Source organism: Nomia melanderi, chromosome 1 (assembly GCF_051020985.1).
Source record: "Nomia melanderi isolate GNS246 chromosome 1, iyNomMela1, whole genome shotgun sequence".
Lineage (NCBI taxonomy): Eukaryota > Metazoa > Arthropoda > Insecta > Hymenoptera > Halictidae > Nomia > Nomia melanderi.
The window spans coordinates 27,553,810-27,569,310 of record NC_134999.1 but is presented as its reverse complement, the minus strand read 5'-3'; the positions used below and the strand labels follow the sequence as shown (position 1 = coordinate 27,569,310).

The window sequence follows — 15,501 nt, the reverse complement described above, 5'->3', positions numbered from 1 at the left end:
AAAAAAGCTCAGTAAATATGGGTCGAAATCTCAATGGTGTTCTAGATAAAAATCAATTGTGTTTGAAACAAATGTACAGCGACATATTAATTAGCATAGTAAAGGTAACAGTGTACAATACCTCTTGATCATAAAATAGTATGTGTTAAATGTCGCCATTGCGGCGGCACCAATAGCAAAGGGTTACTGTTCGATATCGATAGATCAAAGTTTCGGTGTCGTTACCTTCGTCGTCGGTCTTCAGTTTCTTCCTGAGCTGATCCATCTTCGCGTCCCGTTCGCCTTTCTCCTCTTTCTTTCTCTTGAGCGTGAGGGTGCCGAAATTGCCCGGCTTCTGATTCTCGGTCTCTTCGTCGGCCAGCTCGCGCACCAGCGAGTACTCGTCATGATTCGTGATGCCTATCTTCGTGCAAATTACTACCATGAGATTGGCGACGGGTTGACTATCATCCACTAGCAGTGTCTTCAGCGTGCCATCCAACATGCGCACTCTGAGGGTCCGCAGTTTGCGCCGGTACTCGAGAAGATCGCTGTTCCTCAGAATGTAATAATCGAGATTCCGGCCTGGCTCCAGCCAGACACCTTTCTTCACGTCCTCGTCGGCAAGGAATAGTCCATAGTCCTTGGCTGTCGATTTATCGATCATTTCGTTTTATTTTTTTTTAAATTATATACAACTGAAGTCGTGAATTACCAAACAACGCAAATCCCCTTTTTATCGTTTTCTTTTTGATTGTTCTTAGCTTACTCAGATCTATTTAACCTTGATTAGGCTTTAGATTCTTTTTCGTGCTAAATCGAGATTGACCCCTTGCTCTATGATTTACTTTTCAACTATACTCGATAAAACAATTTTATCGTCAATAATTTAGTAGAAAAAGAGAAGAATTTTATGCTTATTCTGTGTTTACGTTTACTACAAATGGTAAAGGTTGATAATAGTCAAGTATGTGTAACCAATGCTTGCAGAAAGAATCAATAAAATAGATAATAAATGAATGAACGAAGATGAAAAGAAAGATTGATTTCCTGGATATGTTGCTTGGTTGACTTGTGCTGTTTTGAGAGTCATGGCTTCAATTGTAATACACGTTTGAATAGTTTAAAATATTATATAGTAACGCGTCGACAAGGAATAATCAGTAGTCCTTGGCTGTAGATTTAGCGATTATTCGATTCTATTTTTTTCAAATTATGCATAATTATAATACATATTTAAACAGTTATTATTGTAACATGTATTCGTCATGGTGCACATACGGACACGTGCTAATTTTGAGAATTTGAAATATTAATAATACGAAAAATGTCAGATCTTTCAGATATTAATAATAATTTGCTGAAATAAATAATAAACGTGATAACAATAATAAGAATATTTATAGTTAGAAGAAACTAGTACTTTATGTTCTTCCAAATAACATTTCTAAAGGAAGTAATCACCAAAATTAATTTCTACAATACTTTTAATATCTTAAATAGCGCAGTACTTATCAGAAGAACACGAACAATTTAATCCACCCACTTACAAAACTTTCTTTTCTATTAAAAGCCCCATATTCATTCAAAATAATGAATATTCCCTAACGTATAATACAACCAGCCCACAGGTTTGATGTACTTATAGTATACACAAGCTTATGCCAACAGAACAAAAGCCACAATACAAGTTCAATATCTTTCCAGCATATATTCTGAACCAATATAAAAATAAATTTCTTCCTTTTTTTAATTAAAAGAAAAACCGTATCGCATCAGCTGGATGTTCATTTATATTCATTAAGGTCACTGTCAAAAATTCGGTACCCGGAGGGAATATGTTAACGGTGTTTGCGTCTGTGCACGCGTTACCATAGGTCGCTGAATATTTTAGGTGAAAGTAGGAGCTTACGGTGGCCCATGTTACTCTCTTCGACGAGCTTCTCTCTGATAATACGGCAAGCGTCGTAAACGGATGTGCTCGGGTCGAATTGCATCGTCTTCGTGGCGTTTTTCTCCGGGATGGAGATACGCAGGGATAGGGTGGCCATTGCGACTGCCTGGGGTGATCTTCTGCGTGCACGAAAACCACCGGAATCACTCGACTGAAACAGAGAAGTAAGTTCTTGTTCACCGAGCTTTCCAACTGTTTACATTGTGTTCGCGACCCAACATTCTAGCATTTATGCAACAGACAAAATGAATTCTAGAAATAATAAAATTAATTTGGAAAATAACAAAATTAATTGCAAAAATAATAAAATTAATTCCATCAGATTCCAGAGAAATAAGTTCTTGTTCACCGAGTTTTTCAATTGTTTACATTGCGATCGCGACCCAACATTCTAGCATTTATGCAACAGACAAAATGAATTCTAGAAATAATAAAATTAATTTGGAAAATAACAAAATTAATTGCAAAAATAATAAAATTAATTCCATCAGATTCCAGAGAAATAAGTTCTTGTTCACCGAGTTTTTCAATTGTTTACATTGCGATCGCGACCCACCATTCTAGCATTTATGCAACAGACAAAATGAATTCTAGAAATAATAAAATTAATCTGGAAAATAACAAAATCAATTGCAAAAATAATAAAATTAATTCCATTAGATTCCAGAGCAATAAGTTCTTGTCCATCGAGGTTTCCAACTGTTTACATATAAAATTCGCAATCTGATATTCAAAAGTTGCGGAGCGACGATTCGTAGATCAATGGACGCTATTACGAAGAACATAACCGAGTTTATGCGAATATTCGTTTTCCAGTTTACGGCTGAATCAAGTGCAACAAGTTGCAACGGATTGGGCATTGTGTTTTTCGCTCGAATATCATCGTCCTATCTGTAAGCGCGGTTATACGCTATCATAAAGCGGTGGATGGAGGAGGGCAGGGTTTTTACCGGCGTTGCAAATTTCCGAGACCTCTTATACTTCGTTAACTCCATTTGGCTAACTGATTCCATCGTGGGAACACACCGAGTCGATCGTTTTTCAATAGCCAAGCGTTTCAATTGGTAGACCAAGTGATATCTGATATTTCGTTTGACATTTGATTTGGTATGCCGGCGGTTCACCGTGCATGATTTACGCTACGCCCAATAAGTTTCTCCCGCGTATACGTTGAAGCGTTTAATAATTTAACGGTGGACGTTTATAGAAATTCTCAATATCACGGGTTATTTTAGAAGGATCGAAATTAAACAAAATTCTATGTTAGTAATTAAATATTGGTTTTTCTGATGATGTATCGAAGAGAACAGGTTTAGTAAATGTTTCTGAGATATAAAAAACATAAACCCATATATCTTGCGGAAAAAATGTTTAAATGAATAATTAAAATGAAACTTAAATGATGAAAATGAGTACACTTCTACATTCTTTTATGTAACATTTAAAATATTTATGTAATATTCTGGCGTTGATTTAGTTATAAAATAAACTAGCCAAGTCTACATTAAAACCTGTAGAATACCCCGTATTTCGATTTTCTATGGTATGATGCTTCTCATGAAACATGCCACAGGGTGCATCATGGGATCCACAGAGTCTACTTGCGCGAAACCCACCCCCATCACGTGTATCCGGCTAATAAAAATAAATTGTAACCGGCTCGAGTCTAATTAAATCGATCCGATGAAACGAGTCCTCTCATTTGGGCTCTGCGGGGGTCGAAACACCTACTACCGTCGAGCTTTATTTGCATCAACGAGTTACGAATAATCCACGAGCGTTATACGAACAAATCACCGTAATGAAGACGAGTCGACTGTCTCGTTCCACTCGTGACAGGTTTAATTGCTGCTGAAAGTATCGGCTCGGGAGATTAACTTATTGTCTGACGAAACTGTTGGATACACAGCGCAAATTTTTATTCCTTTTTTATCGAGACGCGACTAGGAATATTTCATTCTGAATATTGACCGCTCATCAACAGTTACTGGTTTAAATTAGATTTTGTGAGCAATTGGTATTGAGTAATGAAGATAAATATAGAAACAATGCAGTAACAAAATATTCTTGAGGGTAATTAAAGTTTTTAAAGCTTTTTAAGGAGTTGAATTAATAATTGATTAATTGATTCTTTTTAACTACAGATTTGGTAGATAAGTAAAATATTAATTTTACTAATACTTCAACGGAGAAATTGAGAAATGTGGACTAAGAAATTCTTATAACTGATACTTGTAGTATCTTCATAAGTTCTATTAATTTTGTGAAACATAGTTTCATAGAATACTTCACGTTTCACTCTAAACTGTTTGACCATTGAAAAACGATTCCTAAAAAAGGAATTCCAAGAGCAGGACAAGCAGTTCGGTTATGTTAATTGAAAACTTGATTAATTATAAAGTTTTCGCCTAGATGAAATAGTTCGACTAAAGGAGAAACACACTATTAAACTCATCCCGCGACCCCTGATTCTGTTAAGAAGCAGAAACTAAAAATGAAGTAAGGAAGCCACGTTCCGAAAGGTTTGTCAAGATTCTAACGCATTTTGAAATTGAATTTCTATATGGCACAGGTAAATTTGTTTGCGTTATAATTTTTAATTCGTATAATTATACAATACATACGTTTATCTGTTCTGCATTCAACTAGGTTTAGATTTAAATACGATACTTTATTCGATATCAGTAATTAAACTTTGGATATTTAAGTAAATGTTTCTATGTAAGTTATGTTATACAAATTTTGTATTTACAAAAATTTGAAATAAATAACAATTTCTTGATTCTGTTACATTTCAAATGAAGCATGACTCAAGAGAATAATATGTTGAACGCATTAGCTGTCAAAGCAGTACTCTTAAAAACCCCACAAACTAGAACTGATTTATTTAGTAAAATAGAAAATGAAAATTAAGATTTATCACACAGACTATTTTCTTAACACGATTAAGTAACAATTATTCAACCCAAAATCCGTTAAATCAAGAGTTTCCATAAATCTAGTATTATAGAGATATTAACTCCTTGAGAGATATTTGAAAAATATTAAAATTAAATCTTTTCATAAGATACTGAATGGTCCACAAAAAAATATTAAATATCATGAAACAATAAACCTTCGTATAAATCTCTCTTCATTTGAATAATTAAATTATTCATTTGCAGCTTTGTATTCTGTAGATATCGAAGTTTGAAGTCACCGTTATTGCGGCATTCGACCGCAAAGGGTTGAAAAAGCACAACAATTAAACGGGTTCAAAACCGAATATTCCAAAGTCAAACATTAACCTTACAAGTAAACTAAAAGTCTCCTTCCCGTTGCTCCCAATACGACCGAGTCGCAAAAAAGAAATCCGTCCGATTCGAAAAAATATATTCGCCGCCCACGGGGATGACACACGATATATTACACCACCGCGCACCAAGAAATCGCCAATTACAGGCTGTTTCGTTCGTTTATTCCGTTTTTTTCTTGTCCCGATGGGGGTGGTGAAAGTGGGCGGGAGTGGAGGTCCACACGCATAAATTCGTTGCGAGCGAACCCTACGCCAATGTGGACCTCCACCCTTAAAGGTTGCCAAGCAACGCGGGTCTCTGACTGTGTCAAACTCGAGCACAACCACCCCGAGACACCATCCCCTTCTTACAACCTTCGCAACCTTTCGAAGCGTCTCTGTCTCTCTCTTTTCTTCGCCTTTTCATTTTTCTTCCCCCTTAGCACTCCCTCCTCTGCCCGGTGCCCGTTCCAACTTTCTTGTTTTCTCTTACCCCTCTTCATTCCCGACACTGTATTCCCACCCTCTCACTCTCTCGCTCCCTCTTTCTCCGTAAGTTTTCTCTAGACTTTTTCTCTTTCTCCTCTCGCAGCCACCCCTGTCCACTTATTTCGTTTCCCTCCTTATCCATCTAATTTTCACTCTTTGCTTTTCCACCGACGTCGCCTACCTACCCGGTTTTCTTACCCGTTCACGGATTTTATCTTCCACTGGGACTGGGAATTGTGTTTCTGGACACTGTTCACTGAACACTTGTCCGCTCTTGATTTAATCGCTTATAATCGTTTATGTTTTGTATCGACACTACTATAGGACGAGCTATAACAAGATTAAAAGGAACTGTAAAAATGCAATTTTTCGTGTGAGAATAATTTAATCGACGGAAGAAATTGGAGCTTGAAAATACTTCATTTTTTTTTTATTAGCACTAAAACTATTGAGCATTCAATATGATTGATATGTAATCCGTATAAAAATTGTAACTAACAATTGAAACTATTTATTTCCGAGTTTCGAATATTCAATGCTTTTAAGGTATCAATCATTGCAAAACAAGAAAACCAAAATCAGTGATTTTGACTAGTACGGCAGTTCTAGTGTTACTTCTTGAATTTTGCAATGAGATTTCTATCTTCAAACACGCCTGTGATGTTGGCTTATCATTTCCTTTAAACATAAATTGCCGACTGCACTGTCATGGAGCATAGAAGACGTTTTGAACAGTAAACAATGATTTAACAGCAATAATTCTTTATTCTCTATAACTTCATTGCAAAGAAAATAAGAGAAAAAGGAACAAGAAAGTAAAGAAGTAAAAAAACCAATATATTGTCAAGAGAAATAAAGGATTTCTTCCATTCGTTAATAATGAGTTAACCCTTTGTAGAGGAGCGTTTTTTAAACTTTTAACAACTCTCCCAATAAAAACGGAAAATGCATAGAAGTCTGAAACATTAGAAAAAAAGAGAGCCACGTATTAATCTTTCGTTATTTAAATAATGAATTTATTTAGTTGCAGCATTCGTTTTTAGATATGAAACATCAAAGTGGCCATTACGGCGGCATTCGACCACGAAGGATTGAATGCGCTCGAATAACTGATTTCCTCCAAAAAGGACGGAGGCTTTTGAAACTTCGCATACTGATTTACGTTTAAATCAATAAGTTATAGTGTTACGCGTGTATTCGCTGAAGTTTCGTATTGAAGTAAGTTTTTAACTCCTTGTTCGAAACAAATGTTGCGGGAAAATGCAGTAAATGTTGGAGGGCACGGAAAGAATCAAAGTTGTCGGTTAACATTGAAAATAAATTGAAATTTGAGGACCTTTAAACTGGTTTATCACATGCGCATAAAATATGGTTCGACGATCACGAAAGTTTGCCCGAGACTTTGCAGCGAGTTTATTTCGAAACTCTCGGCCGGGTAATGTATGCAATGATATCGTAAACTCCTCGACTAATAATTTCGTTAGCTTCATCTTCAGCCGAATGAAGTTGTCCAGCGTTCATGAAAGTTGTAAGCAAGGATAATCGAAACAGCGTTGAGCGTTTCTCACGTAAGTAATTATATCCTGTTCAATTATTTAAAACTTTTATCATCATTCTCCTAAATTTTCACCACATTGATAATGAACATTTATATTCAAAAAAGTCTTATAACTTTTTTAGTTTATCGTTTTATTTCATGAATTTTTATTAAATTCGAAACATTAACGTTCAGTTCCCTTGAATTTCATGTTCTTTCACGTTCGATATTATCGTTTCCGAAAAATATCCAGAATTACAATAAAAATTTGAATTCAATTAATAAACTAAGCGTTGTTTATTTTTATTATAGTGAAGATATATACTATTTTCTTATAAGCTGAACGCAACACAGATTTTTCAAAATAATTAACTTTCCTAAATGTTCACAGATGTTACAGACGCCTCGTCAGTTTCAGCAAGTAAAATATAATTAAAAGAGTTAAATCTTTCTGCAAAGTAGAATCAACACGTGCTTCGTGTAATTAAGTTTGTGAAATTTGCACAAGCTGCATGGTAAAAATTTTGTTAATGTACTTCGTTAGTTTTGAACTGGACTCAGTGATTAACGTTATTAGAAATAAAAATTTTCTTATAGTTACACTAACTCTAATATATTGATTAGTAAAACTAAAGATAATATACTAATAATAGCGTGAAAAGTATACATATATATATATATACACACACACACACATACACATACTTGTACTAAGTGTAATTTTAAAACAGGGAGATTGAAACCCAGAAAAATCCTCACAACGACTACACATGATACATCCATTTCACGAAGACCATTACTAACGAAATCAGTCACAAATTTTAATATATCGATATATTAACACTGAACGTGACACATAGATCGAAATAACCTATATAAAACATTCTATTTAACGATTATTTGAAACATAAAATCATGTTTATTAATAAATTGTTCAATGAATCGATTCGATCGTGTAAGCACAATAATATAATAAAAATGGCGTCACTTTTAACAAAGTTGATTCATACCCAATAAAAGTTGATTTACACTAGAACCACCGAGCATTTAGTGGGGTTGATATATAATTACATAAAAATGATTGGAAAACATTTTTCTGATATTGTTATTGTATCTAACTAAAACTATTTATTTTAAAAATTATTTCATACTTTTAAAATATTAATAATTGCAAAATAAAAACACTAAAATCCGTCATTTGGACGGATACGGTAGTTCTACTGTTTAACACTAATAGCAGACAACCAATGGTAATTCAAGTGATACATTAAAAATGAATCTTTCCGACCACTCGTGTCGAAAAGAAAAGAAAAAGATCGTTTACTTCCACCACAGAGTGTTCTACAGTTCGAACCAGTTGAAAGACGACGAGCGCTCAGGAAACGCGGGCGCGGGCGAGCGTATATACGAGCGCGGAATGAAATAAACGACGAAACAACCCCCGGCGCGATCCATTATCCGATCCGATGCCATTTTCACTGCAGAAATTGATTCGCCGTTGAACAAAGTTACTTCACTCGACCGCGGTACGTCACTTTCCAATTTCCATGGAATGTATTTAGAGGAATGACCTCATTAGCCGCAATTGGGTCAACCGAGAGACGCGAGTGCATCCGCGGCATGGCGCGGCCCACGATATGCACTCTACCCGGCGCGCCGCGAATCATTATTTATATGCTCGACGAGCGTCGTTAACGCGCGGTCGCGTTTTCATGATATCTTCGCGGGGACACCCACCAAAAACTTGTGCACACCGCTGTCTCCTCGAACAGAAAAGAAATTATTCGCTCGCCCCGCGAGTATTCCGAGAAATGTTAGTCACCTGTTAACCCTTTGCACTCGATAGGCGACTCATAGCTGCTATTTGGCTTGACATAGGAAAAGTACAAAATTCTATATCCAATATCGAATTTGATGTAATACAGTCCCTGATCACAAAATTAGGACCATGGTTTGTACGCCATTCTTCGTGGTAATCGTGGTATTGGAAGCCCAAAAGGTAATTTAACACTAAAACTACCGAACAATCAAATTGCCTTTTTCTAATTTTCTTACTGAGGCCCTAAGTTTTGGATCAGGGGCTGTAACTATACATGAAATATTGAAATAAAATAGTTCTAACCCTTCATTCGTGTATTGTTTCTGTTTAATTCTATTAAATATTTCGTTACAGAATGATGAACACATGCAGCGGAGAAATTTTTGAGTGTAACGAGTTAAATCTAAATCTTTTCTGAAATCTAGCTCGCATTTTAATTATTATTTTTACCTCAGATTTTAATTACTATTTCTATCTCGTATTTACCTAGTATTTCTATTTTTAAGTTTTCAACTGTATTGATCAATAGCAAATTGGTGCAAAAAAATGAGATAAGAAAGGACCTATGTTTGCTTCAAAGTATAATCACTGATATCGGAAAAATAATATTTAATTTAAACTCAAAAGAACAGAGTAATATTTATCCTTATCCTAATTATTTTAAATTCGTTCTACAATCTTCGCGATTAGTATGACGCGTTGTTAAGACAAAGGGTTAATAATATTTCAAACGTACAGATAAATCGTGGATCGCAGCAGGTTTAACCAAAAATGGATCGATCGCGGCCTCTAAATTTAGACGTCAGTCTCTTTCCGCGGCGACGACGCCTCGACGAGGAAACTAATTGAGGGTCCCGTCGATCGGCAACTAGGTAACGAAGACACGATTATGCACGCTCGACAAGATTCGGTAATCAGGGGTTCATTCTCTTAATGGAAGTCGGCATACGTGCCAATCACACGGACCCCCCTCCGTTGTCGATACAGCCGAGCATGAAAAATAACGTTTCGCCTCCCGTTTAACTCGCTGTTTAAACCCAATTCGGACCACCCAGTTCCAATTTCACCCGATCGTTGTGTAACGCGAGGGCGGACCGAATATAAACGAGATTTTTCGTACAAAGCCGGTGAACCGTGACGCGTGGAGCTACCGTGTTAAATGTATATTTTAACTCTTTAATGATTTTATTTTCTTTTAACGATTCACACAATAATAAAGAAACATTATGTGATAGTTGCACGTAACGCGGTAAACGTGAACGTAAAAAGTTCCCTCGAGAAATATTGATTTAACACTTTGCAGACTAGAATTTTTCGATGTATTAAACATTTGTTCCATAGATTGCTAAACCTGACAAGTCCTAAACGTTAGAAAAAGAGGAAACCGTGTTTCGATCTTTTGTTCTCTACGACATTCAGGTATAAAACTGTACTGCTCTGAAACGTTTAGCACTAAAAGTACTAAGTAGTTAAATTGACTTTTTGAAATTTCTCTGTGGAAACACAGTTGCAGTAAAATTAAATAATATTTGGAATAAATTATTAAAGTTAGGGGTTAATTGAATAATTGACAAGCAGAAGATTTATTTTAGAGAAATAATGCAGCAAATGTATTAATTACAATTTAATGAAAATAATGCATTTATAAATTGTATTTTCCATTTCGTTGGGACATATCTCTAAAATATCATGCAGATTGAAAATGGCTTAAAAAGGAAAAAGACAAAATAATGTTTCTGTATCATACGTAGAATAGAGTCCGGAATGACGATAATATTGAACAACAACTCGTTTTCTTCTTTTCCCATCGTGCCTTGAATATAGGACAAACAATCTACAATAGTTCACCGTTGAAGCCTTTGCTTCTGTCTGACTTTCTCGTGCGCGCTTTGGAAATTGTACAATCTCACTTGAACCTCGTATATATGGATTCTCAGCTTTGACTTCGCAAACCATTCCTACGACGCAAGTTTGTATACCATCTGCACTCGGCGAAAAGAACATTTTGATAACTTCAATTAATATTGCCACGCGTTAAGCATATGTCGATAAATAATTTATAAACATTGGACACAATCTATCAATATCGGGCACATTTGAAAGTAAAATATGTTCTATTGTAACATAATACTTCATATAATATTTTTAATAATCTTAATCATTTTTCTTATTTTAATTATATTTAGTAATTTTAATAATTATAAATAAATCTAAATATTTTTTTCTGAAATGTAACTTTATGTATAGAATAAAGTAAGGAAACATTGTTCAATAGTTTAAACGACTGTCCACAATAATAATTCTGATAATATTACTGTTTCACAGTTACTACAGTTTCATGGTTCACGCGTTTACGTAAAGCTCTTAATGGTCGTGAGGTGAAAATGGTTTTCTTTGTTCAGTTTTTGTTACTTAGTATAAACGCGGCCACAGGAGCAAAACATTATCATGGAAATGGTACCAACTTTGCGAAACAGTAAATAATTCTATGTTTATTCAGGCCGCGAAAGGAAATAAGTTTAATACTGTCCAGGTTTATAAATTACAAACATTAATAGAAATACTCTGTACAAAGATTTATTAAATCAAAACTTGTAACTAGTATTTTATAAAGAATTATTTTCAGTTATCGAGGCATCCTGTATATTAACACACTTAACAGATCACTCTTCGTTAGGGTTAATACTATGATAATACTTAATTGTACCACACGGGGATCTTTGCTTATGGTTAACAGCTTAAGTATTAATTATTATATTATTGTTAATGCTGGCCTTATTTCTATCACTGAAAATCTTCAATTTCACTTGAGAACACCTATTCTTAGCTGCTTCTTTGAGTTAGGGGGAAAAATACAGATTCAGGGACGAAAGAGTTAAACAAGTTACAATGCAAGGGATTAAAAGACTAATGAAAAGAAGAAAATTGAAGTGCAAAGGAAAGAAAACTGATACATGTAATGGAAGAGAGGAACAGAACGGCGAATGAAAAGTACAATTTATCAAGGAAACAACGAACGAAACATTACAGATCGTTCCACTTTCCTCCTGATCAAAGACCATCGGAGATTGCGGAACCACTTAGAGCCATTTACTTTCGTTCGCCGCAGTACTTGCTGCTCGCTCTCTATTCTGGGCGATCTCGAGGCGTCGGAAGCAACGCCGTCAGCTTTTTTAACTCCATCGTCACCTTATGAGCTTCGTCTTTCTCCGAAGTTACCCTCTTTCCTCCCCCTCGTGTCGGGAATCGCTCCTTTCGACACGAACGAGGCTCGACGCGTTGTGACCAACGACACGATGGCCCAAAATAAATTTTCGAACAGCTCGGAGATCGATCGGCGAATTATTTCAACTGAATTAATCTATATCTATAATACGACCGAATATGGAAAATGTACAACGAAGTGGGAGTGTTTGGGGAGGATCGACGCGATTCTTGTTCGTCCCTCTACACGATTACTAAATGGAAATAAGGATTAACCCGTTGTGTACGGAATTTAGTTTGAAAAATATCTTATTGTGCGTGCAATAAAATCAAATAATGAAGAGTATACTCGCCAAATACAGGCCAAATGCATTTATAATGTATTCTAACGAAAAGCTAAAGCGAAACGAAGAATTACATGTTTGTGTAAAAAAATAAATAGTCCATCGTTGAATAAGCTAGCACCCCTTAGAGTTTTAAGATGACGTGTATACTCGTTAAACGCAGTTAACTGGTTAACTGAGTTTGTGATGTGTCTTTTGTGCGTAAAATAAATGGACACTCGAATAGTGGATGATATAAATTTGTTGAGTAACTTTAGCAGGGAAAATCTTTCTATAGATTATCGCTAAACCTGCAATTACACCTACTGTAAGTAGTGAAATAATTAGTTATGAAATAAAGGTACACAAGTTGAACCAACAAGTTGAACAATTTTTAATCAAATTTTAAAACCGATCATTTGACCGTTGACGGTATGTTTATTGTTGTAGGATGTATTGTTAGGAATGAGAATTTTGAAGAATATCTACTGTCTGGATAATGAATTATTAGATAATTAGTAGATTAAGTATCCAAAGTATTACACAGCTGAATCATTACTAGAATTAGTTTTCCATAGTTGCAAGTACCATATTTTAGAATAATTTTTACAATCAATATCGTTCAGCTGAAAGATATTCAGCTGTGAGGGTGTTAAAAAATTACAAATTTTAAATGTTTAAAAATGAAGATTATAGAAAAATTGTGTGATAATATAGCTGATAATTTAACAATAAAAAAGAAGATGTTAGTTTACACAACTTTCAGTAATAGAAATTATTAATATTCAATCACTAGATTATTTTATCAATTTGTATTTGTTCCTATTTATTGCTTCACAAATATTTCACCTTTCTATTTTATTACATTAACAAATAATTTTTCTTCAAATATAATATTAAATAATTTTGTTCAATTACATTAACAAATAATTTGTTCAATGTAGGCAACAAAGTAACACTGAGATTATTTCGCCTGCCCAAATATTGATTCCGATGGCACAGTTTTTCTTCGCGCCTCTCCACAACCCCGTCACGAGTTAGTGAAGAATGACCCCAAACCGTAAGTATCTACCCTGTTACCGGCTGTTCGAATGACTTATTAACTCTACACCCCTCCGCCCCTCGGGAAAACCGGCACCCCACTGTTTTTCCCGGGAACTTCCAGGCGTCTTTCAAATAATCAAACAGAACTTCCCTGGTTTCGACGTCTTTGATCTCGAAGAGAAATGCTCCGTCGCACTTTTCATTAAATTTAAGGGACGTCTAAGTTGTTATGACAATTTATAATTGACAATATACAATCAAGGGAAGGACGCGACTAATTAAATGTTCGTTATGTAACGCTTCGCGGAATTTGATACTGTATCATGAAAATGGTTATGCAACGAGCAAATTGTTCCGAAAGTAATTTAACGAACTTTTAAAAATGGTTTTAGCTTAAACTCTTGCCCTATGATTTATTTTTCAACTGCGATAGATACAACAATTTAGTCAGTAATAATTTATTGAAAAAAGGAAAAAATTTGATGCATATTTTATGTTTATGTTTGACCTCCAATATAGTAATTGATAACAGAAATTGATAATATTTAATTTGAATTCAAGGGAACTGAGTAACATTTATGTTTGTTGAATACTATTGTAAATGTTCACTCCGAGTCTCGCACGTTATTGCAAAGCAAGGGGTTAAAAATTCTATAATATATTCTGCAAACTTGATTTGGTGTTTTCCTTTTTTCTAATCAGTTCTACTAACAATTTTTATATTACCATAAACATCTGAAGTTGATTATTTTTTATTATTTTTGAATATTTTTCTTTTAAATGAAGTGTGTTAAAAATAAAGAATGATAAACAATTTGGGTTCTTAATTCATCTTTAAATGAAAAGATTTATACAAAACACCCTAAGTGACCCATCTCAGAATTTTTATTTTGCAAGTATTTATATTATGAAGGCATTTTTGCGAAAGATTTTCAATTAAATTTGTATATCTGTACAGATACAAAACTAGGCGACTCTTCAAATCTCAAGAAACGTATTGCTCTAATTTTTATAAAAAATTGGAAATATGTCCCTCTAATTTCTCGGTAGTTTCAGTGTTAAGGCGTCTCCTTACGGAAATGACTGAGCGTCAGCAGCTGATGTTCCAGGATTTGTTCGGGCACATCGATCCCTACACATGTGTGTCAAGTTCTACCATCCAAAAAGCGTCGATCCTGCTCGCTGAAGCTGTCTCATTCTCCGTCCGCAACGACTACACAACAGCTAAGCACGCGTAATTGGAAATTAAGGACTCCTCCTAAATACACGAATTCAATTGAAATTTTTTTGCAAAAACGTCTTCATAATATAAATACTTGCAATGTAAACATTCTGAAGTCCGTCAATTTGACATATCCGGTAGTTTTAGTGTTGACCAATCAACTATGTTCAACGAGCATATATGTCACCTTAAACTCAAAATGATACTAATTCTTTCAACGATCAATTATTTATTTTTTCAGATGAACATGTAATTCTTCTTTGTTTTGCTTTGGTTTTTCATTAACACGTTCACTGCCATGGGGGTCACCGGTGACCCCCGACCAAATCGAATTACTATAGTTCACTCAATGAAACGATGATTATATGAAAACATTTCTATATTATAAATAACGCTACATAATACAGTGACATTCAGCTAGATGAACGTGTTATAGTAATAATGCAATTCGATCAAATGATTTAATATTATATTTTTTCCATTCGGTGTATTTTCCTCTATGAAAACGCGCGGCGTTCAACGTGTTAAAATATACCCCAGGCCTATTCGTCCTGCGTTTGACAAGTATACACTTCATTTTTTTATTTTATTGCGCACACAATAAGAGATTTTTCAAATTAAATTTCACAGTTAATGGGTTAACTACGAACCAACAA

At 34.8% G+C, this 15,501-nt stretch overlaps 1 protein-coding gene across 5 annotated transcripts in view; it reads right to left on the bottom strand.

The window, feature by feature from the left end:
• Positions 1-15,501, bottom strand: part of rhea (Talin_middle and talin-RS domain-containing protein rhea) — a 90,917-nt gene that overhangs the window by 30,523 nt on the left and 44,893 nt on the right. For all 5 annotated transcript variants that reach the window (XM_031980189.2, XM_031980188.2, XM_031980190.2 and 2 more), the window contains 2 exons: positions 1,892-2,084; positions 226-627 (listed from right to left, as the gene is read on the bottom strand). In XM_031980189.2, coding sequence (XP_031836049.1) covers positions 226-627; positions 1,892-2,030 — 541 coding nt within the window. In that variant the 5' untranslated portion in view covers positions 2,031-2,084. The remainder of the gene's footprint in view (positions 1-225; positions 628-1,891; positions 2,085-15,501) is intronic.